Raw genomic sequence first — 18,001 nt, 5'->3', positions numbered from 1 at the left:
CTGGTGCCCTGTGCTGGCTCTCCAGCTCCCTCGGCAACCTGTCTCTTCTCCCTACTTTTTACCGAGTTCACATGCCATCTTACAATGTCCAGGGCTTTCACCTGTGCTTAGGAAAACAGCAGAACACAGATAACCTCTCCAGAAGATTCAGACATCCACACTGAACTGTCAGAGTGAATTTGGACCTGTGTTGCTATCTTTGTAGGAGGGGAAAAAAGCCAACATTGATTGCCTCAAATTTACGATGTATCTGGTCTCAGCTCAGAAAACTCTGCAGTTTCACAGTACAGGCTGCCTTCTAGTGGCACATGTCTGAATTGCAGGCAAGATGTAGACCTGGCTAGTCCAAAACATTTTGTAATAGCAGTTAAGCAATGGCTTCAAATGTTTCCTCTTCCATGTTTAATGGCTGAATCCCCTTTCTAAAAAAAAGGTATTTAAGGAGGAGCATTGACTGCTCCAGGCTCCTTTAACTAGGTTATTACATATGAAAGCGTTGGTGGTCAGAGTTCCCAATCATAGCACATTCCCTACTGACTCCTTTACTAGGTTAGGGACCGCAGCAGCTGCTGGGCCGTGATGCTGAGGTGACTCCTGCTATGAGACATCTGTGGTAGGTCTTGATGCAAGCCTAGTGGGGAGCTAAGTGATGGGGACCAAGCAATCGGTACCCTCTCATGGCACGTACAGAGGCACTGGCTTCTATGAATGGCCCATCAGTAGCCCAATTTGGTTCTTCCAACCACTTACCTCAGAGTAGCAAACCTCCGTATTTTAGGCTGCTATGCAAGAAACCCTATCCGCAGAAATAAGCATAGGAAACAATTTTTGTGGGTTTTTTTGTGGGTCTCTTAACTAATAATAATTAAAAATATTGCTTCTGGAGAGACAGAAAGTTATCTGTCTGGTACCCTGTCAGAGTGAAGGCAATGCAGATGGTATCTGAGCTGACAGCCTCGTAGGAGAGACAAATCAGGACACAGAGGATGCTGAAAGCCAGAGACAAATATGCAGTTAAGACACAAGGACATTTCCTTGTGTGTAAAACACTTTTTAAAAATTTAACAATTTAAATTGTTATAGGTTGCTGGGCGGTGGTGGCACACGCCTTTAATCCCAGCACTCAGGAGGCAGAGACAGGAGGATCTCTGTGAGTTCAAGATCAGCCTGGTCTACAAGAGCTAGTTCCAGGACAGGCTCCAAAGTTACAGAGAAACTCTGTCTCAAAACAAACAAACAAAAATTGTATAGGTTAAAACATGTATCCAAATATGTGACGTTACATTTAGTAGGTTCTCTTACTTGAGCTTTGAGGGTCTGTAGCTGCCCTTCATAGTTCTGAGTCATTACTAAATTACATTTTTCTAGACTGTCCAACTTCTGTCGAAGTAAGCCCACCTGCATGAAGAACAAACTTTAAATTAGCTTTTTCTGAATTTTACCTTTGAAAAAGGAGAAGTGCAATCCAAGTTAAACTGCTGCACCGAGCCAAGAGTAAATATTTGTCTGACAGTTCTTAAAATAGCCGCTAATAACTGCATTCTCAGAAACCACACGTCTCTAGCCGGGTCCACTGTGACGAATTAGGACAGCACGGAGGTGTGTTGGCACTGTCGCATTTTAAATTAAGATTTAGAATTTACCCTGTGTGATCTGTTTGGGAGGCTGTGCCATTGTTACTCATGTAGAACTTCTGCTAATGTAACGCAAAGATTTTTCTTTCAGTTAGGTTCCATCCGTTACCGGTTTGGCAGTCTATGGATAATGGTTGCATTTTAGAGGAACTAACGTATTAACGAGAAAATAAAAATGTTTAAGAGGGTTTGTTAAGGATTTGAATTGTTCTGTTTAAATGCAGACGAGATATCTATTACATATCTGTGTCACTGCAGGTCCTTGCATATTCCAGGACCAGGGGACCTGCCTTTCCTGCCAAGGGAAACCACAGCCACGCCCACCTGTAAGACACCAACACCCTCAGCTTTGCCCAAACCAAGTTCTATCTAGAAGAGCCGGAAGGTGGCTGATGGACGCTTCTCTGGCATATGATTCCCGACTGGAAAACTTTCCTTTTATGCCTCTCCCAGAAGAGTCCAGACCTGTAGATCTGCATGTACTTTTTTGCAACCCCCAGGGTCTATGGGTTCTCACATTCTCCCGTGAGCACCAGCTCGGCAGTGAGCAGCCATGGGAGTGGAAGAAACCTTTCTAAGTGGGCACTGCAGATGTTCACCGCACACCCCCACACACCCATGCACACAGGACAACCTACACACATGAGAACGTACACACGCACATACATATCCGTGCACACCCATGCACATATGAGAACACATACACACCCATACATACACATGCATACACATGCACACCCACACACATCTATGCATACCCCCCCGCCACAAGAATACACACCCAAGAAAACCCACGCACACAGGAGAACATACACGCACATGCACACACACTTTTACCAAATGCACTCTCTTTTGGCAACTAACTCTCGATATGCTTGTTCATAAAATGTTTTCCAGCAGATCATGTGGGCCCATATTTCATATAAAGTAATTTACAGGCAGGCTCACTGGCCACTAGGCAGATGCAACCCTGCCAAACAAGTAGGACAGCTGCCTGACAAAGGCCAGGAAGTATTGCTCCTTTCTCCTTTGTTAAAAATGTAGATCGCCTGGGGAGAGGTGTTTGCCAAAGCTGGTGACTAAGTTACAGGTGCTTCCCTAGCCCCGTGTCCCGCCCCCCCCCCCAAGAAGATATTAATGAGCTTCCACCTTGGTTTACCTGGGGGATAAAAGGTGTTTTGTATAATAAACCCGGATAGATCTTCAGGAGAAGAGAAGCCTGAGATGCCCTTCCGTTGTGACTGTGTGAACTGTGTCTGGTTATTTCTTGTGCTTCCATAGCAGTCCAGTAAGGGAAAATAGTTTTCTATGTTGGGGCCCATGGGCCCTGACAAGATCAGAAGCAGCAAACACTCCTAACTCTGCTGAACGAGTTCAGCTTTGGTCTCCATGGCGAGAGGAAAGCGTTTTTACCTTTGTTCTCAAACACTCTTACTTCACATGTACCTTAAATGTCTGCTATGGTTTATTGGCAGCACTGATGTAGTGGGTGTCTCCATCAGTAAGTGCCTGACTTAATTTCTGCATCTATTTGATAGCACACATTTCCATCAACTGTGCTGACAGGATTGTAAGTGACAAATGAGTTTGGAGTGTGAACTCTTTCCTGACATGTGTGTTCAGTACCTCCTGGCCTTTCTGGTCCAAGCAAGTCTGTGCATTGGCCAACTCTTGATCCCGGAGGTCTAACCGTGTCTCTAAAGCCCGCATCTTCCTTTCCCAGTCCAGCTTCTTGTTGCTCACCATGATGTCAATTTGTTCCATCAGTTCCTGAAGCTCTGCTTCACAAGGAGACGCTCTGGTGAATATACAAAAGTGAGACAGTTTCAGAAGGCTAAGAGGATTCCTGCATCACTGTGCAGCTTCGACGCTTCCTCAAATGGCTCAACTGTTTAAGAAGCCCCGAAGCTGTGGGTTAAATGAGTAAATATCAAAGGTCACCTCAGAGATGTTAGTGTTTGTCTTAGGGTTTCTATAGCCGTGAGGAAACACCAGAACCAAAAGCAAGCTGGGGAGGAAAGGGTCTATTCGGTTTACACTTCCACTGGAGTCCATCACTGAAGGAAGTCAGGACAGGAGCTCAAACAGGGCAGGAATCTGGAGGCAGGAGCAGATACAGAGGCCATGGAGGAATGCTGCTTACTGGCTTGCTCACCATGGCTTGCTTAATCTGCCTTGCTCAATCTGGCTTGCTCAATAAGGACCCAGAACCACTAGACCAGGGATGGCAACATGGGCTGGGCCCTCCCTATCAATCACTAATTAAGAAAATGCCTTACAGTTAGATCTTATGCAGGTATTTCTCAATTAACGTTGCCTCTTTTCAGATAACTCTAGCTTGTGTCAAGTTGACATAAGACTAGCCAGCACAGTGCATATATATTATCTAAAATAAAAAACAAATAAAACTTTGTTGCCTACTTATAACCAGCACTAAGAAAGCAGAATCAACTGGATTGCCTACGCAGTCAGTCAGGCTGTGTAGTGAGTTCCAGATACTTATCTCAAAAAACCCCAAAAATACTCTTCCCAAAATAGGAAAAGCAAAATCTCAAAACAAACAAATAAACAAACAAAATAAAGCAACAATCAGCCCCTCCACTTACACACACACACACACACACACACACACACACACACACACCACAAAAAAAATGGAACCAAACCAAATCTAACAAACTCCATCCTTTTAGAATATGCTAATTCTAATGAATACGGTAATTCTGAACAAATGTTAAGCACTTAGGGATCCAACAAGTGAAAACAGACACACACAGACGTCTGTCATAACTCAGGGAGGTTTGGCAGAGACACACTAAGGCAGCAGTCATGTCCATGGTTACATAGCTCATCTGCAGAAGGGTCAGAAACAGGCCTCAGCTTCCCATTCGTGGAGTCCTGTGTATCATCTTAAAATCTATGGTACTGACCACAATAAGCCCCCAAATCCTGTGTTTCCAGAATCGCCCAACACCATTTGGACAAAGCTGTCTCTCTAGTTTAGCCAGAAGGACATTGACCAGCCTTGATATTGTCAGAGAGGGGCTAGGTACAAAGTGTTATTCTGAAGTCTTTCAAGGTAGCCCTGGAGTAAGGCCTAAAGACTTTGTCAATCTTTACTTAAATCTTAAACCCACCAGGAAGTGGTGGTGCACACCTTTAATCCTAGCACTAGAGAGACAGAGGCAGGCAGATCTTTGTGAGTTCGAGGCCAGCTTGGTCGACAGAGTGAGTTCCAGGACTGCCAAGGCTGTTATACAGAGATACCTGTCTCAAAAAAACAAAAACAAAAACGTAAAACCAACAGCAACAACCACAAAAAAACCCACGAAACTTAAACCCAAGGAAAAGAAGTATGTCAGTTCTTCCATGGAGAGCATGACTGACTTTTAATTGGAATCCTGATGTTGAGAAGAAAAAACTACGGTCTTTCATTTTCATACGGTTTTTGATAACTACTTGCATTCCTCTTTAGTGTAAATAAGATTTATTTTCTTTCAGTTAGTATCGGCTCTGAGAAAAGAGCTGTCATGTTGCTTATCACTGACTCCCCATAACCCAGAGCAGTGCTCCAGCATGGAGGGAGCACACCAGCATAGGGTGAGCACCCTGCATGGAGGTAGTGCTCCACCATGGGGTGGGTGTTCCCTCGTGAGGAAAGTGCTTCAGGACACTGCAAATGTTCAGCGTGCCTCTGTGGGGATGAAAGAGCTCTTTCGTTGACATTTCTTTGGCATATAGGACTGCAACAAACTAGTGGGATTCAAAGACTGCTCCATCATAGAGTGCGGAATAAGGAGCCTACCCCACTGGTACTGTCAAATTAATAAATGAATGACTTGTTTCCTGGCTGTGACTATGGTAAGTTAGAATTCAAGACTCACAGGGCAGAAGAATCACACACACTGGTCTATATACGGAAACTGTTTTTGGTCTCCCAGCTGCCCAGACCCAAATAATCACACAGAAACTATATTAATTACAACACTGGCCAATGGTTCAGGCATATTTCTAGCTAGATCTTACATCTTAAATTAACCCATTTCTATTAATCTTTGTATCACCACGAGGCTGCGGTCTACTGGTAAGGTTCTGGTGTCTTTCTCGTTCAGCAGCTACATGGCATCTCTCTGACACACACCGGGGGAATCCCACATCACAGACATCTAACTCATCTATTGGTCCAGCTTGGTCCAGCATGTGCACTTCTTTCACAAACATTTCTTAAGAGAGTCATCTTTCACATACAGCACTGACCAGATTCAGTAGCCTTTGATAAGATTCTGGGTTAGTAACAAAAGTATCAAGTGATTCCAGGAGTTTGTGTTCTGTTTTGCAAAACCACCTCAAAGACATCACTCAGCATAGATCCAAGGTCTCCCCTGAGCAAATAATTGCCACTTTCTGAGAGGATATCGTGTTAACAAGAAGTGTTCTGTTTCCACAGTGACGTCTTCCCACTCCCTAGTCCTGAGGAGTGATCCTGAGGTCATTCGGGATGTTCAACACAGCACAACCACACGACACTAAGTCATTAAAGTGCAGGCTACAGTTCTGGCTGTACCCTGTCTTCTCAGCCTGCAGTATCAGAGTCCAGTTAGTCAAGGGACTGGTGAGAAGATCACGTGACAGCAGACTTTGTCCTGCAGCTTCTGCACCAGCCAGCTCTGAAGGCCAAACCCCAAGGCTGCAGGTGTCACCAGAGGGCAGCATAACTCGGTTACTGAGCTTCCTTTTTACTCCATTTCCAGCTCAGAAACAGCTAGAGAAGGATGAATATGTTTACCCAAACCTACCACCCAGAATGCTTCCCTTCTAGTTATCCTCCCTCTAACCAACCCCTCTGTGCCAAAAGCCCCCAAGCACAGCAAACCCAGTGTTCCCTCTCCTACAAAGCTTTCCCATGTGTATCCCGTGTCTTGAATCTGCAAATGCACGTGTGATGTCTTCACCATCGACCTGACTGGACTCTAGAATCATCTAGAAACCCAGCTGTGGGTGGATCTGTGAGGGTGCCGTCAGAGAAGTTTAACTGAGGAGGGAAGATCTTCCTTAAACACAAGCAGTTGACCAGCTTGAGTAAAAGGGGGAAGCAATGAAGGAGCCCAGTGTGCACCAGCATTCCCCTCTCGGCTTCCAGCTACAGACAGACGCAAGACACCCAGCCACACTGTCTCCCCTCAAGTCATGAGAGCAAATAAACACTCTCCCTTTGGTGGCTCGAATGATAATGGCTTCTATATACTCATAGTCGGAGGAAGTATGTCAGGAAGGTGAGTTCTGAGGAGTCCAAGCTTCCCCTCATCCGTTGTTAGCTCTCTGCCTCCTCCTCATAGATCAAGATGGAATCTTCCAGCTGTTCCTACCACCATGCCTTGGTTCTGCTATCATGGGCGCTGACCCTCAGAAACCATAAGCACGATTAAACCCTCGGAAACCATAAGCACTATTAATCACTTCACCCTGGTGCTTTGTCACCCCAAAGAACAATAACTAAGACATATCTTCAGGCTGATTTTGAGATAGTTTGTCACAGAAAGTGTAAAAATAAATTATACCAAAAATGGCTACTGAGGAGTAAGGTCATTGCTGTGACAACCTGATCATGTGGTTCACAGGCCTTCGAATCTGTTTCACAGAATGGAATTGCTGTAAGCAGACTTTAAAGGGCCTTTCTAGAGGGGGCAGAAGAACAGAATGCTAAGAGAGACGTCAACAGTGGAGGTCCAGCTCGTTTCTATCGACGGCATGGCTATATTCTGTAAATAGGGCTCTGTTCTATTCCTATCCTGAGAACTTGAGTGAGGTGGAATTCAAAAGCAAGGGACTGGCACGCTTGGTGGAGAAAAATTTTCAGGACAGTGTGCAGTCTAAGCTGTGGCATGGCTAATGCTTGCTGCTGACACACACATGCATGCATACATGCCGTACACACACATCTGCACACACATATGTGTACATGCACGTGCACACACACGTCCACACTCATACACCCTCACACACAAGCGCACATGCACGCACATGCACACACACATGTAAATACATACACACACACACACATATGTCCATGAGAGAGATGGAGGAAGAGGGAGGAGCGCTGCATGCACACAGAAAGTCATGAAGATGTGCATTTGGTGAGAAAAGGGGCGTGATTTGAAAGCTGTAGTTTGAGCAGAGTTTAAAATAAAAGTAAAAAGTGGAGCTTTAGTCTCCTTCAGGTAGTTTGGCAGGAGAGCTCTTTACATCCTCATCTCTTTCTTCAGCCGCTCCCCAGCTACGCTATAGTAAGGATTCCTCTTTGCTTCCTCTCATGGACTCTTTCAACATTCCCCAAGTAGGAACTGTGTCTCCATTTCAGAGGAGTTGGTTGAGGAGCCAGACTGAAGTAAAAAGCAGCTCTGAGAGGCATCAGATCTGGAGACTGGGTGGGCTGTGTCTGCCTAAGGCATGCAAACGCAATCTTTCCCTTCGGGTTCATCTGTGGGGACAGCTCTTGTGCAGACTAAAAGTGTGGGCCTAAGCCAATTCTTCAGCCCTCTTGTGTGAGTTTCCATATTATGTTGTTTGAGGTTCTTGTGTACTTTGGATATTAACCTCTTGTCAGATAATAGTTCCCAAACACATCTGCGAATTTCGTTGCTGTCACGTGTGGCCTGCTGGCTGCTTGTATTCTGTCACCTGTCATCTGGGATCTGTTGACTGCTTTGTTCACTAGGAAGAAACTTTTTAGGTTAGTGGAATCTCATCTGTTAGTTTTTGCTTTTGTTTTCTGTGTTTCCAGGGTTTTCCATATAAAAAAAATTCACTCCCAAAATCAAGGTCCTCAAACTTTTTCCTATGTCTTTTTCTGGTAGTTTTCTAGTTTTAGGTCTTGCATTCCAGATTTTAATCCTTTTTAAGTTTCTGTTTGTATCGGTTGAGAATATAGCTTCTTTTTTTTATATATGGATATCCAACTTTCCCAGCAGTTTATTGAAAAGGCTATCCTTTCCCTGTGTTTCTAGCAACTTGTAAACATTCAATTGGTTGTAAATTCATGAGGTCATTTCTGGGATTTTTCTGCTTCATTGACCTGTGTGTCCCTCTTCTTCTTTCTTGTTCTTTTTATTCTCCCATACATTACATCTTGGCTGCAGCCTTCATTCCATCCACTCCTGTTTCCCCCAGATTCACTCCTCCTCCCTTTCCCTTAAAAAAGAAGAGCAGGCCTCCCAGAGATATCAGCCAAACACAGCATAACAAATTACAGTAAGACGAGACAAACCCTCATATCAAGGCTGGACAAGAGTGAGTCTGTCTTTATGCTGAAGCCATGCTGCCTCGGTGACTGAGTTTTAGTGTGTTCTGAGGTACAGTGATTCCGGACTTGTTTTTTCTGCTCAAAATTTCTTTGTTTACTTGGGGTCTCACTACAGTGAGGATGTCTATTGGGTCACACAGTGGGGATGTCTATGGGGTGTCACACAGTGAGGATGTCTATTGGGGTGTCACACAGTGAGAATGTCTATGGGGTGTCACACAGTGAGGATGTCTATTGGGGCGTCACACAGTGAGAATGTCTACTTGAGGCATCACCACCATGAGAATGTCTACTTGGGATGTTACCACCGTGAGGATGGCTAGTATGAAAAGAAAAAGACCAAGTGATAGGAAACAACAAGAGGAACCTTTGTGCAGTGTGGGTGGGAATGTCTAATGTAGCCATCATGCAAGTTTCTAAAAATCAGAGTAGAACTATAATATGATCCAACAATCTCACTGCGGATTTTATACTTGATGCGAATTAAATCTGCATGTTGGAAAGTTACCCACAACCCAAATTTATTACTATTTCCAAAGGACACAGACTCAAACCAAACATCTCCCAGCCCAGCAGACGGCAGAGAGAATGTGGCAGAGACACACGGTGGAATACTATTCAGCCATAAAAACCTATGCAGTCCTGACATCGGTGACAGCAAGAATGGAGAAAGAGGACATTTATGAAGTGCATCCTCACAGACAGACAGACACCCACTGAGAGGACCTAGCAGACATCATAACAGGCTGCTTGGTCTTCTCTCAGAGATCAGGCCTCAGTTTCAGTTTCCTGAGACTGAGTAGGCAGTGTCTGAAAGAGCCACAAACAATGGATAATCATCAACACCCCTGTGCCTCACCTGGTTCTGCCATGCTAAGTACAGGTATGTCTCCCCTGAGGCTGGCTTGGAGTGAGGTCTGACATTCCTGGTCACTGGCCAACAGCACCAGTCATGTCTCATGGTCTACCTTGAGTCTCTTTTCCTTTGCAGTACAAGGGTTTGAACCCAGAACCTTACACGTGCAGGGCAAGGGCTCCACTACTGAACCAAACTTCCAGCCCCACCTCACATTCTGAGCCGTGTGGAGAGCGATGTGCGGAGAATCTGATGTCCGTGACGAGTTGGTAGTTTTGATGACAGACCAGAATTCTCCCATTCTTGAACCACTTAAGGAGCATATAACCCAAGCATGTGAGGTAGGCAGGAAGTATCCGTGGTTTCCTAGCCGTACTATAGAGAAGGCATTTGCGTGGGCACAGTTCATGGCTTTATTCTGGCTCCCAGGCGCTATCATATGTACACACAGTCACTCCTCATGCAAAGACTTAGCAAGAAGAGACCAGAGACAGCCGCACCGGTGTTTGTAGGGTCAACAGCAACAATCCCTGTTAACTTCAAGGCATAGCCTAGTCTCAGCAGTGTGAGAAGGTGAAAATGTGTGTCTCAGGTGTGACCCTCAGAGGACTCCGGAGCAGATTCTGAGCAGAAACTGCTGCACACAACTGTGTGTCCCACATACCCCTGGCTATGTGTCCCACGTACCCCTGGCTGTGTGTTGCACATACTCCTGGCTGCGTGTCCCATATACCCCTGGCTGTGTGTCCCACATACCCCTGGCTGTGTGTCCCACATACCCCTGGCTGTGTGTCTCACATATCCCTGGCTGCGTGTCCCACATACTGATGGCTGTGTGTCTCACATATCCCTGGCTGTGTGTCCCACGTACGCCTGGCTGCGTGTCCCACGTATCCCTGGCTGAGTGTCCCACGTACCCCTGGCTGTGTGTCCCACGTACCCCTGGCTGTGTGACCCACATAACCCTGGCTGTGTGTCCCACGTATCCCTGGCTGCGTGTCCCACGTACCCCTGGCTGTGTGTCCCACATATCCCTGGCTGCGTGTCCCACGTACCCCTGGCTGTGTGTCCCACATACCCCTGGCTGTGTGTCCCACGTATCCCTGGCTGTGTGTCCCACGTATCCCTGGCTGTGTGTCCCACGTACCCCTGGCTGTGTGTCCCACATATCCCTGGCTGTGTGTCCCATGTATCCCTGGCTGTGTGTCCCACACACCCCTGGCTGTGTGTCCCACATATCCCTGGCTGTGTGTCCCACGTACCCCTGGCTGCGTGTCTCACATACTGAGGGCTGTGTGTCTTACATACCCCTGGCTGTGTGTCCCACGATCAGGGCGTTCTGCTTCCTCCCAATTCTGAACTCTTAGCTCCTTCTCTTTCGGCTCTCTGCATATGGTGTACTGCAGCTCTTTGTGTCTTTGACATCACTCCTGACTCCCATGCTCTTCCAGTCACTGAGCTCCCGACTCCCATGCTCTTCTAGTCACTGAGGTGTGAGAGAGAAGATGCTGCTGTCGCTGGTTTAGGTCCAGTCCCTGTGGGGCCTTGGTCACCACTGCTTGAGCTTCTTTCCTGGCTCTGTTCCCAGCTTTCTTTTTTCTTTGTGCTTCTTGGCTTTGGAGGAGAGAGGGCCTGACTTTGTCTTAGCTGCTATCCAAAGAGGTCACTCCTCTCGTCAGAGGCAGAACCCTGGGAGATTTATACAGCGCTAACCCTCACGTGCCAACCACACCGACTGGAGACTCTCAGCTGTTTTAGATGGTTCCGACATGTCGCAAAACTATGCACCAAAGAACACCAGGTCATATTAGGTGTGCCTGGTGCCAGTGTGCACAGTTAGGTCTACACACTCAGGCCCCTTTTCCCTTTAATGTAACCAATGGCTAATATGACCAATGGCGTCCTATAAAAAGTGCAGGCAAGTGTGTTTTGTGTGGTGACGCTCCTTAACCTTTCTCTAACATTGTTAGTAACCCAATCTGTCTTTCAAGGGAATCTCCTCCCTCCTTCTGAGTTTTCTTTCGTTCACAGTCACCGATCCTGTCCCTCATCGGCCCCCAGCTAACACTTCAGCATCCACCTTCACACTGCACACCAGGATGCCCCATCCCCATCTCTTTCCCATTTCTTCATCTGAAGACACAAGAAATTAGAGGGACCCGTTAAGTGCGCCTGTTCAGGTGAGGATCAGGATGGAAAGAGCAAGGTGGGGAGAACAGGAAGGTCTGGGCCAGCCAGAAGTCCCAGAGAGTCACGGAAATCAGTCAAAAAGAATTCTCAGTGTGCAAAAAGAATGTGCTGCTGCTGCTGCTTGTTATGGTCCTGCTGTAGGGGCTTAGATCAGAAAAAAAATCAGAATTTCTTTTTATCAATGATAAAACTGTACTTAACCCACCACGAAATGAGCAAGCGTAGCTGTGATTCTGTGTCTCCCAGGGAAGGGTCCTTGAGTGTTAAGAAGACACACAGGGGAAGCGGGGTCAGGAAAGGCTTCTGGGATTCAGGTAGGAAGCTGCTCTTTAAGACTCAATCTTTCTCAGTTCTCTGGAAGATGAGAAGGGTTTACTGGTGTGTGCAGAGGCATTCTGATTCCCAGAACCCTTTATAAGACTGTGAAAGAGACGAGGAGCTGAGGAGTCAGTCAAAGAATGCAGAGACCATGAGAGACTCAGCAGAGGAAAAAGGAAAAACAGGCTTTGGATAAAGATGCATGAGTCCACAGAGTTTGCTTCTTTCTCAAGCCTACTAAAATGAAGCAAATGCGCATTTTAACCTGCAAAGTTAAATCTACAAAGGTGAAAATTGTGGGAGTCAGGTAGCAAGTTGTAACAGTTAATAGTGACTGTGAACTTGACGATCTAGACTCACCTGGGGGACAGGCCTCTGGGCATGCCTGTGAAGGACTTTCTAGAGGGAAACAGCACCCCAAGTAGGGACAGCACCGTACCATGGGTGATCCTGGACTGAGTAAGTGAGCTCAGGGGCCAAAGAAAGCAGCTCACAGGATGGAGAAGGTGGGCAGGTCCAAAGGGCAAGGCATCTTTGTAAAGATAGTTTAAAAGAAATTTATTTTGGGGCTGGAGAGATGGTTCAGAGGTTAAGAGCATTGCCTCCTCTTCCAAAGGTCCTGAGTTCAATTCCCAGCAACCACATGGTGGCTCACAGCCATCTCTAATGACGTCTGGTGCCCTCTTCTGGCCTGGAGACATACACACAGACAGAATATTGTATACATAATAAATAAATAAATAAATAAATAAATAAATAAATATATTTAAAAAAAAGAAATTTATTTTAAAATAAAGTTTACATCTTTATTTTTATGAAATAAATCCCACCCCCACTCCCTTTAAAGAAGGGAACTGTGGAGAAAGAAGAAGACTCCAAAAGTTTGTGATGTCAGGATCACTAACTCCAGGAAGGAAAAGTGTTGACTAGAAAGAGAAAATGATCTCAGTCAGCCTTCAAGATGGATGCGGCTTATAAAGTCGTAAGAAGACTATTATGAAGACATATAGAGATTATGGATGCTTCCAAAATCATGGTTAATTGGGGGATAGGGGAGAAAAAGCATGCTTGTGTGTGTATGTCTGTGTGTGAGGCAGGGGAAGGAGGGAGGAAATGAGGGAGGGAGGGAGGAAGGGAGAGAGAGAGAGAGTAAAGAGAGAGAGAGAGAGCGAGAGAGAGCGAGAGAGAGAGAGAGAGATGTCCAGTGTAAGAGCCAATAGACAGTGCTTAAAATTGAAAAATCAACTAAAGTGTGTTATTTGAAGATACTGGGTTAGACACCAAAGGCTTGGGAGGGAACCCTGCTAAAAGCATTGAAAGTGGCTGCCTTTTGGAGTAGAAGACTGGGTGGGCGCCAACACAACTAGATTTTGGTTTTGGCAATGTATAGAACCAAGTGAATTTTTGTATTGCACACATACCTTCTTTTTCTTATCAGTGTTTGATACATATTTGCCTGTTCCTAAGGCTTTAGAGCTATATAAGCTCCCAGTAGGTGCTAAGTATTTGTTGAGAACAAGCTGCTTCAAGAAACACCAGAGGAACATGTTTATGAACTCCCTAACAAATTCCTGGAGAATGAGCCACATTTACCTGTTCCTTAACACCGTGAGTCTGTGGTCTCTGTGCTCTGGAGACCACAGTACACAGTGTCTGGCCACACGCCTACCCTGATGAGTGACAGTTGGTTTTCCGGGCAACTGTGGGGTGCTCATTAACTTCTGCTCTGTACCCAAACAAGTTCAACTCTCTCCAATAATGTCTAAGTTCTCTAAGGACCAAGTCTGTTTTTAAATAACCTTTGCATTTCAGGGCTTAACACTCAGTACAGCTTACTTTGTTTCCAAAAAATGAATGCAGAGCACCAGCCACGCCTTCAGATCTGCAGGGCTGAGGCCATCTGCTAGCCCCGGGCTTGAGGCCCCCAGTCTGTCTTACTGTATCCTACTGTTACATACAGTCACACCAGGGACCCCACGCATGCTCCTTCTGACCCGACTGTGATGTGGACTCTAGGCAGGCTGCCTCTCACACCTCAGTGTAATCCACTTTCAGTGTAGAAAGAATTCAGGCTTTGGAGCCAGATGTATTTCCATTCAGACCCTGCATCCTTTATTGACCAGCGTTCTGTCCATCGCTCTGGGGTTCAGTGGGGCAGAGTCTGCTGGGAATGCAGCAATGGTCCTTCTTCACCCTTTCAGATGCCCCCCAACTTACAGTGGAATTGGCTATGGCAGGACAGGGCCATCATATACTGAAAATACCTCAGACTGAGAAAGCACCGAATAGGCCGACCAGCTGAGCACCCAGTGTTCTGAGGCAGGGTGCTGGTCTGCCCTCACCATTGCGTGGCTAACTGAGAGTGTGAGCTCAGTGGTATTGCCAGAGTGAATCTACAGCTCTCTAGTCTGCACAAACCATCCAGAGCTGAAATCTGAGGACGGTTCCTACCGAAGGTTTCTAGCTTCACTCAGGTATGCAAGCGGCCATAAGCCGAGCTCTCCTAAGTCCAGACCCCTAGAAGGAAAGTCTTTCTGCCCTTCCTTCTCCTTTATCGGGAACACTGCCATGACAGAAGGCAAACAGGCACCATGACTGGAGCGGAAGTAGTCACTGTGGGTCAGAGAGGACCCTCTCAGTCTGGCACCGAGATGAGCTTTCTTGTTACTTAAGGTTTCGCATTTTGTGTGTGTGGTGTGTGTGTTTCAGGACCTCCAGTTATACCGCAATATGTTCCGTTTTCTCGCTGAGAATAAGGGCTGTCAGAGGAAGGGAGCAGGGCTCCAGGTAGAGTCATCATTGTTTATGCCTCTTCGCTCTTCTTTCCCCGGTGTCAGACTCACAGCCTGAGCAGGTCACTGGAAGTGAGACACTTGGAGCAGTGACTAGACTCAACAGCAGTCAGTCAAGACTCGGCTCCGAAGTACCTGCTGCTCCCCCAATTTGAGTCCCACCAGTGGCCAGATGGATAGAGAAATTTTCATGGTGCTGATGCCCGAGAAGAGATGGGACAGAGCTGGGAAAAGGAATTTGGTTCCCTTTTTACCACACTGAATGTTTTCCAATCACCGTTCCTTAACTAAAATATCTCATTCTCGCTGCTCTGTGGGAATACGTGTATTGCGGGCTGCGTTTACATGTTGAGAAAACATGGTAAGTCTTCAGAACAGGAGCGGAGAGACACTCATTACAGCAGGAAAGGAGCAAGCTGGCCAGGAAGGGCTGTGCTGCGGACCTGGGAGTGCTGAGGATGCCCGCCCCACCCCGGGGGGTCTGTACCTGTGAACAGGAAGTGTGCTGTGGACCTGGGAGTGCTGGGGAGGCCTGCCTGGGTCTGTACCTGTGTTCCAACAGCGTTACCGAAGGTGCTCTCTTCTGGAGTAGAGCCAGCCTTTCAGCATCAGGAAGACTCATGTAAAGAGATTCTCCAGATGCTCTCTGAAATTCCCCTCAGTCTACTTACCAAAGGCAATCAGCACATCCTTCTTGGAACAATTCATTTCAAAACTCGTGCTCCACCAAGGAGTTTTGGGCACAAAGATGAACTCAGTAAAGAGAAGTTTCTGCACACTTACCCTGCTGTGGTGTGGGCTTGGTTCTCCATGCCAAAAACCGTCTACATCTGGCTTGTTCTTCTTGAGTTTTAATCTGTCAGGGGAAATTATTTAGATTTATAAAGTGTTTACATATATTAATAGAAGATGAAGTTCTTGCTGTTGGTAAGTCATTATTTAGTATGGGATTTTAGGAGTATGGAGGCTTGCTTCTACCAGCACAGAAGAGGGTGGACCTTCATTGGTTTGAAGGCCCCACACAGATAGGAACACCAGCTCAGCCCTTGGCTGAAAGCAGCATGCATTCATTAGCACAGTGGCAGCTTGGTGTCAGTTGCCTTGTGGAGTGTTCAGTTCATAATTCCTGCTAAGAGGAATGCTGTCTGGAGCCCCAAATGTCCATCTTAATGAAGCTCCTATGCTTTGCCTTAGAGTATGCATTCTTTCATTGGCTTTTCTTGACCTTTAGGAAGCGTGAATACAGCAGGAAATTTAGGACAGAACATCTAGGAACGGGGCTAGATTGGTGGTCCAGCAGTCAGGATGCAAAGTGTCTAAGAGTGTATAGAGGGCCCCAGCACTGGTCAGGTGGCTCAAAAGCACCTATAACTCCAGCCCCAGGGCACTCTGATGCCTCTTCTGCTCTGTGAGAGCACCTGCAGCCATATGCCTACACATGCACACACGTGCACACACGCACACGCGCAGACACAGATGCACACAGAGACACACACACAGAGATCCCCCCACAGTCACACAGACACAACACAGAGACACATACACACACACACACACGCAGACACAGATGCACACAGAGACACACACAGAGATCCCCCCATAGTCACGCAGACACAACACAGACACACACGCACACACGCAGACACAGATGCACACAGAGACACACACAGAGATCCCCCCACAGTCATGCAGACACAACACAGACACACACGCACACACGCAGACACAGATGCACACAGAGACACACACACAGAGATCCTCCCACAGTCACGCAGACACAACACAGAGACACATACACACACGCACACACGCGAGGGAGGGGGAAAGAGGAGAGGAGGAAGAGGGAAAGGAGAAGCAGGAGGAGAGGAGGGAAGAGGAAAAGGAAAAAGGAAGAAACAAAGGGGGAGGGAAAAAGGAATTGGAAGAGGAAGAAGGGGAAGGAAGGGAGGGAGGGAAGGAGGGAGAAAGAATCTCCATTCACACCACAGGAACTGCCCCAGTGGGGCAGAAATGCAGGTGGTGGGAGGCAAAACTAGATCCGGAAGTACAGACAAATAAAAGAGGGAAACTGAGGCAAAGGCCATGATTCTGCTGGAAGCTTGTCTCCTACTTTGCCCAGCACGTGAACCCTGCCGTCCTGCGCCAGCTGGATGGAGTGGAGGGTCCGGGCCGGTCCACGGAGCCAGTCGGTTACCTGCGCTGCTCTCTGGAAAGGTCTGAGCAGTCCTGGGCCGCGGGTACCAGCCCGCTGCGTCCCCCCTGCGCCTCTAGGCACCACCGGGTTGCCATGGAGACGCGACCCGACTCTCACCCATCGGTTTCTCTACAGCGGGAACTTCCCTGCACTAGCGCGTAGGTCCCGGTCCGACGCTTCCTGAGACTCGCCCATCCCGGCTCGCCCCCGGCTCCCGGAGGCGCGAGAGAAGCGCGGGAGGCCCAACCACAGCAGACTGGGGTTCCTAACCCGGGGCCTTGGCTCCCTCCCAGGCAAGACCAGGCGCTGGAAAAAAAGAACTCCAGGCAATGACGCTTTCAATTCACCGTAGTGACTTCCAACTGGGAATCTGCGAGGCTCTCTCCACTGTCACCGTATTGGCACCATTTGAACCTCTCTCTTCACAGTGCCAGGTGTCCTTGGAAAACTGCCAGTTAGGCGGATCAGAATGTATTGGGGACAAGGGAGTAGCTTCTAACGAAAGGAACCATCCCTGGCCAACGGCAACTGATTCCAAATTCTTTCCCTTTTCAGCCACATTCCAACAATAATTGATGACAGAATCTCAGTCTGACCTTGTTGATTTCATCGAAGAAATGGCAGTACATACCGGGTATATATATGGCATAGAATACACACACGTACACACGTGCGCACACGTGCACACACACACACACACGAAATAGAAATACACGC

General features: G+C 47.1%; 1 protein-coding gene across 5 annotated transcripts in view; it reads right to left on the bottom strand.

Moving 5' to 3' along the window:
• Positions 1-17,801, bottom strand: part of Deup1 (deuterosome assembly protein 1) — a 61,873-nt gene extending 44,072 nt beyond the window's left edge. For 3 of the 5 annotated variants that reach the window (XM_048434074.3, XM_048434101.3, XM_048434137.3), the window contains exons 1-4: positions 17,632-17,801; positions 15,874-15,946; positions 3,261-3,432; positions 1,303-1,398 (exon numbers count right to left, since the gene is read on the bottom strand). In XM_048434074.3, coding sequence (XP_048290031.3) covers positions 1,303-1,398; positions 3,261-3,432; positions 15,874-15,902 — 297 coding nt within the window. In that variant the 5' untranslated portion in view covers positions 15,903-15,946; positions 17,632-17,801. Of the gene's footprint in view, positions 1-1,302; positions 1,399-3,260; positions 3,433-15,873; positions 15,947-17,284; positions 17,372-17,631 lie in introns of those variants that run through there. The other 2 variants (XM_048434121.3, XM_048434084.3) reach the window with 2 other exon arrangements.
• Between the last annotated feature and the right edge of the window lie 200 nt (positions 17,802-18,001).

The sequence above is a fragment of the Myodes glareolus genome, chromosome 4 (genome assembly GCF_982192425.1).
Source record: "Myodes glareolus chromosome 4, mMyoGla1.1, whole genome shotgun sequence".
NCBI lineage: Eukaryota > Metazoa > Chordata > Mammalia > Rodentia > Cricetidae > Myodes > Myodes glareolus.
This window is presented reverse-complemented; position numbering and strand designations above follow the sequence as displayed.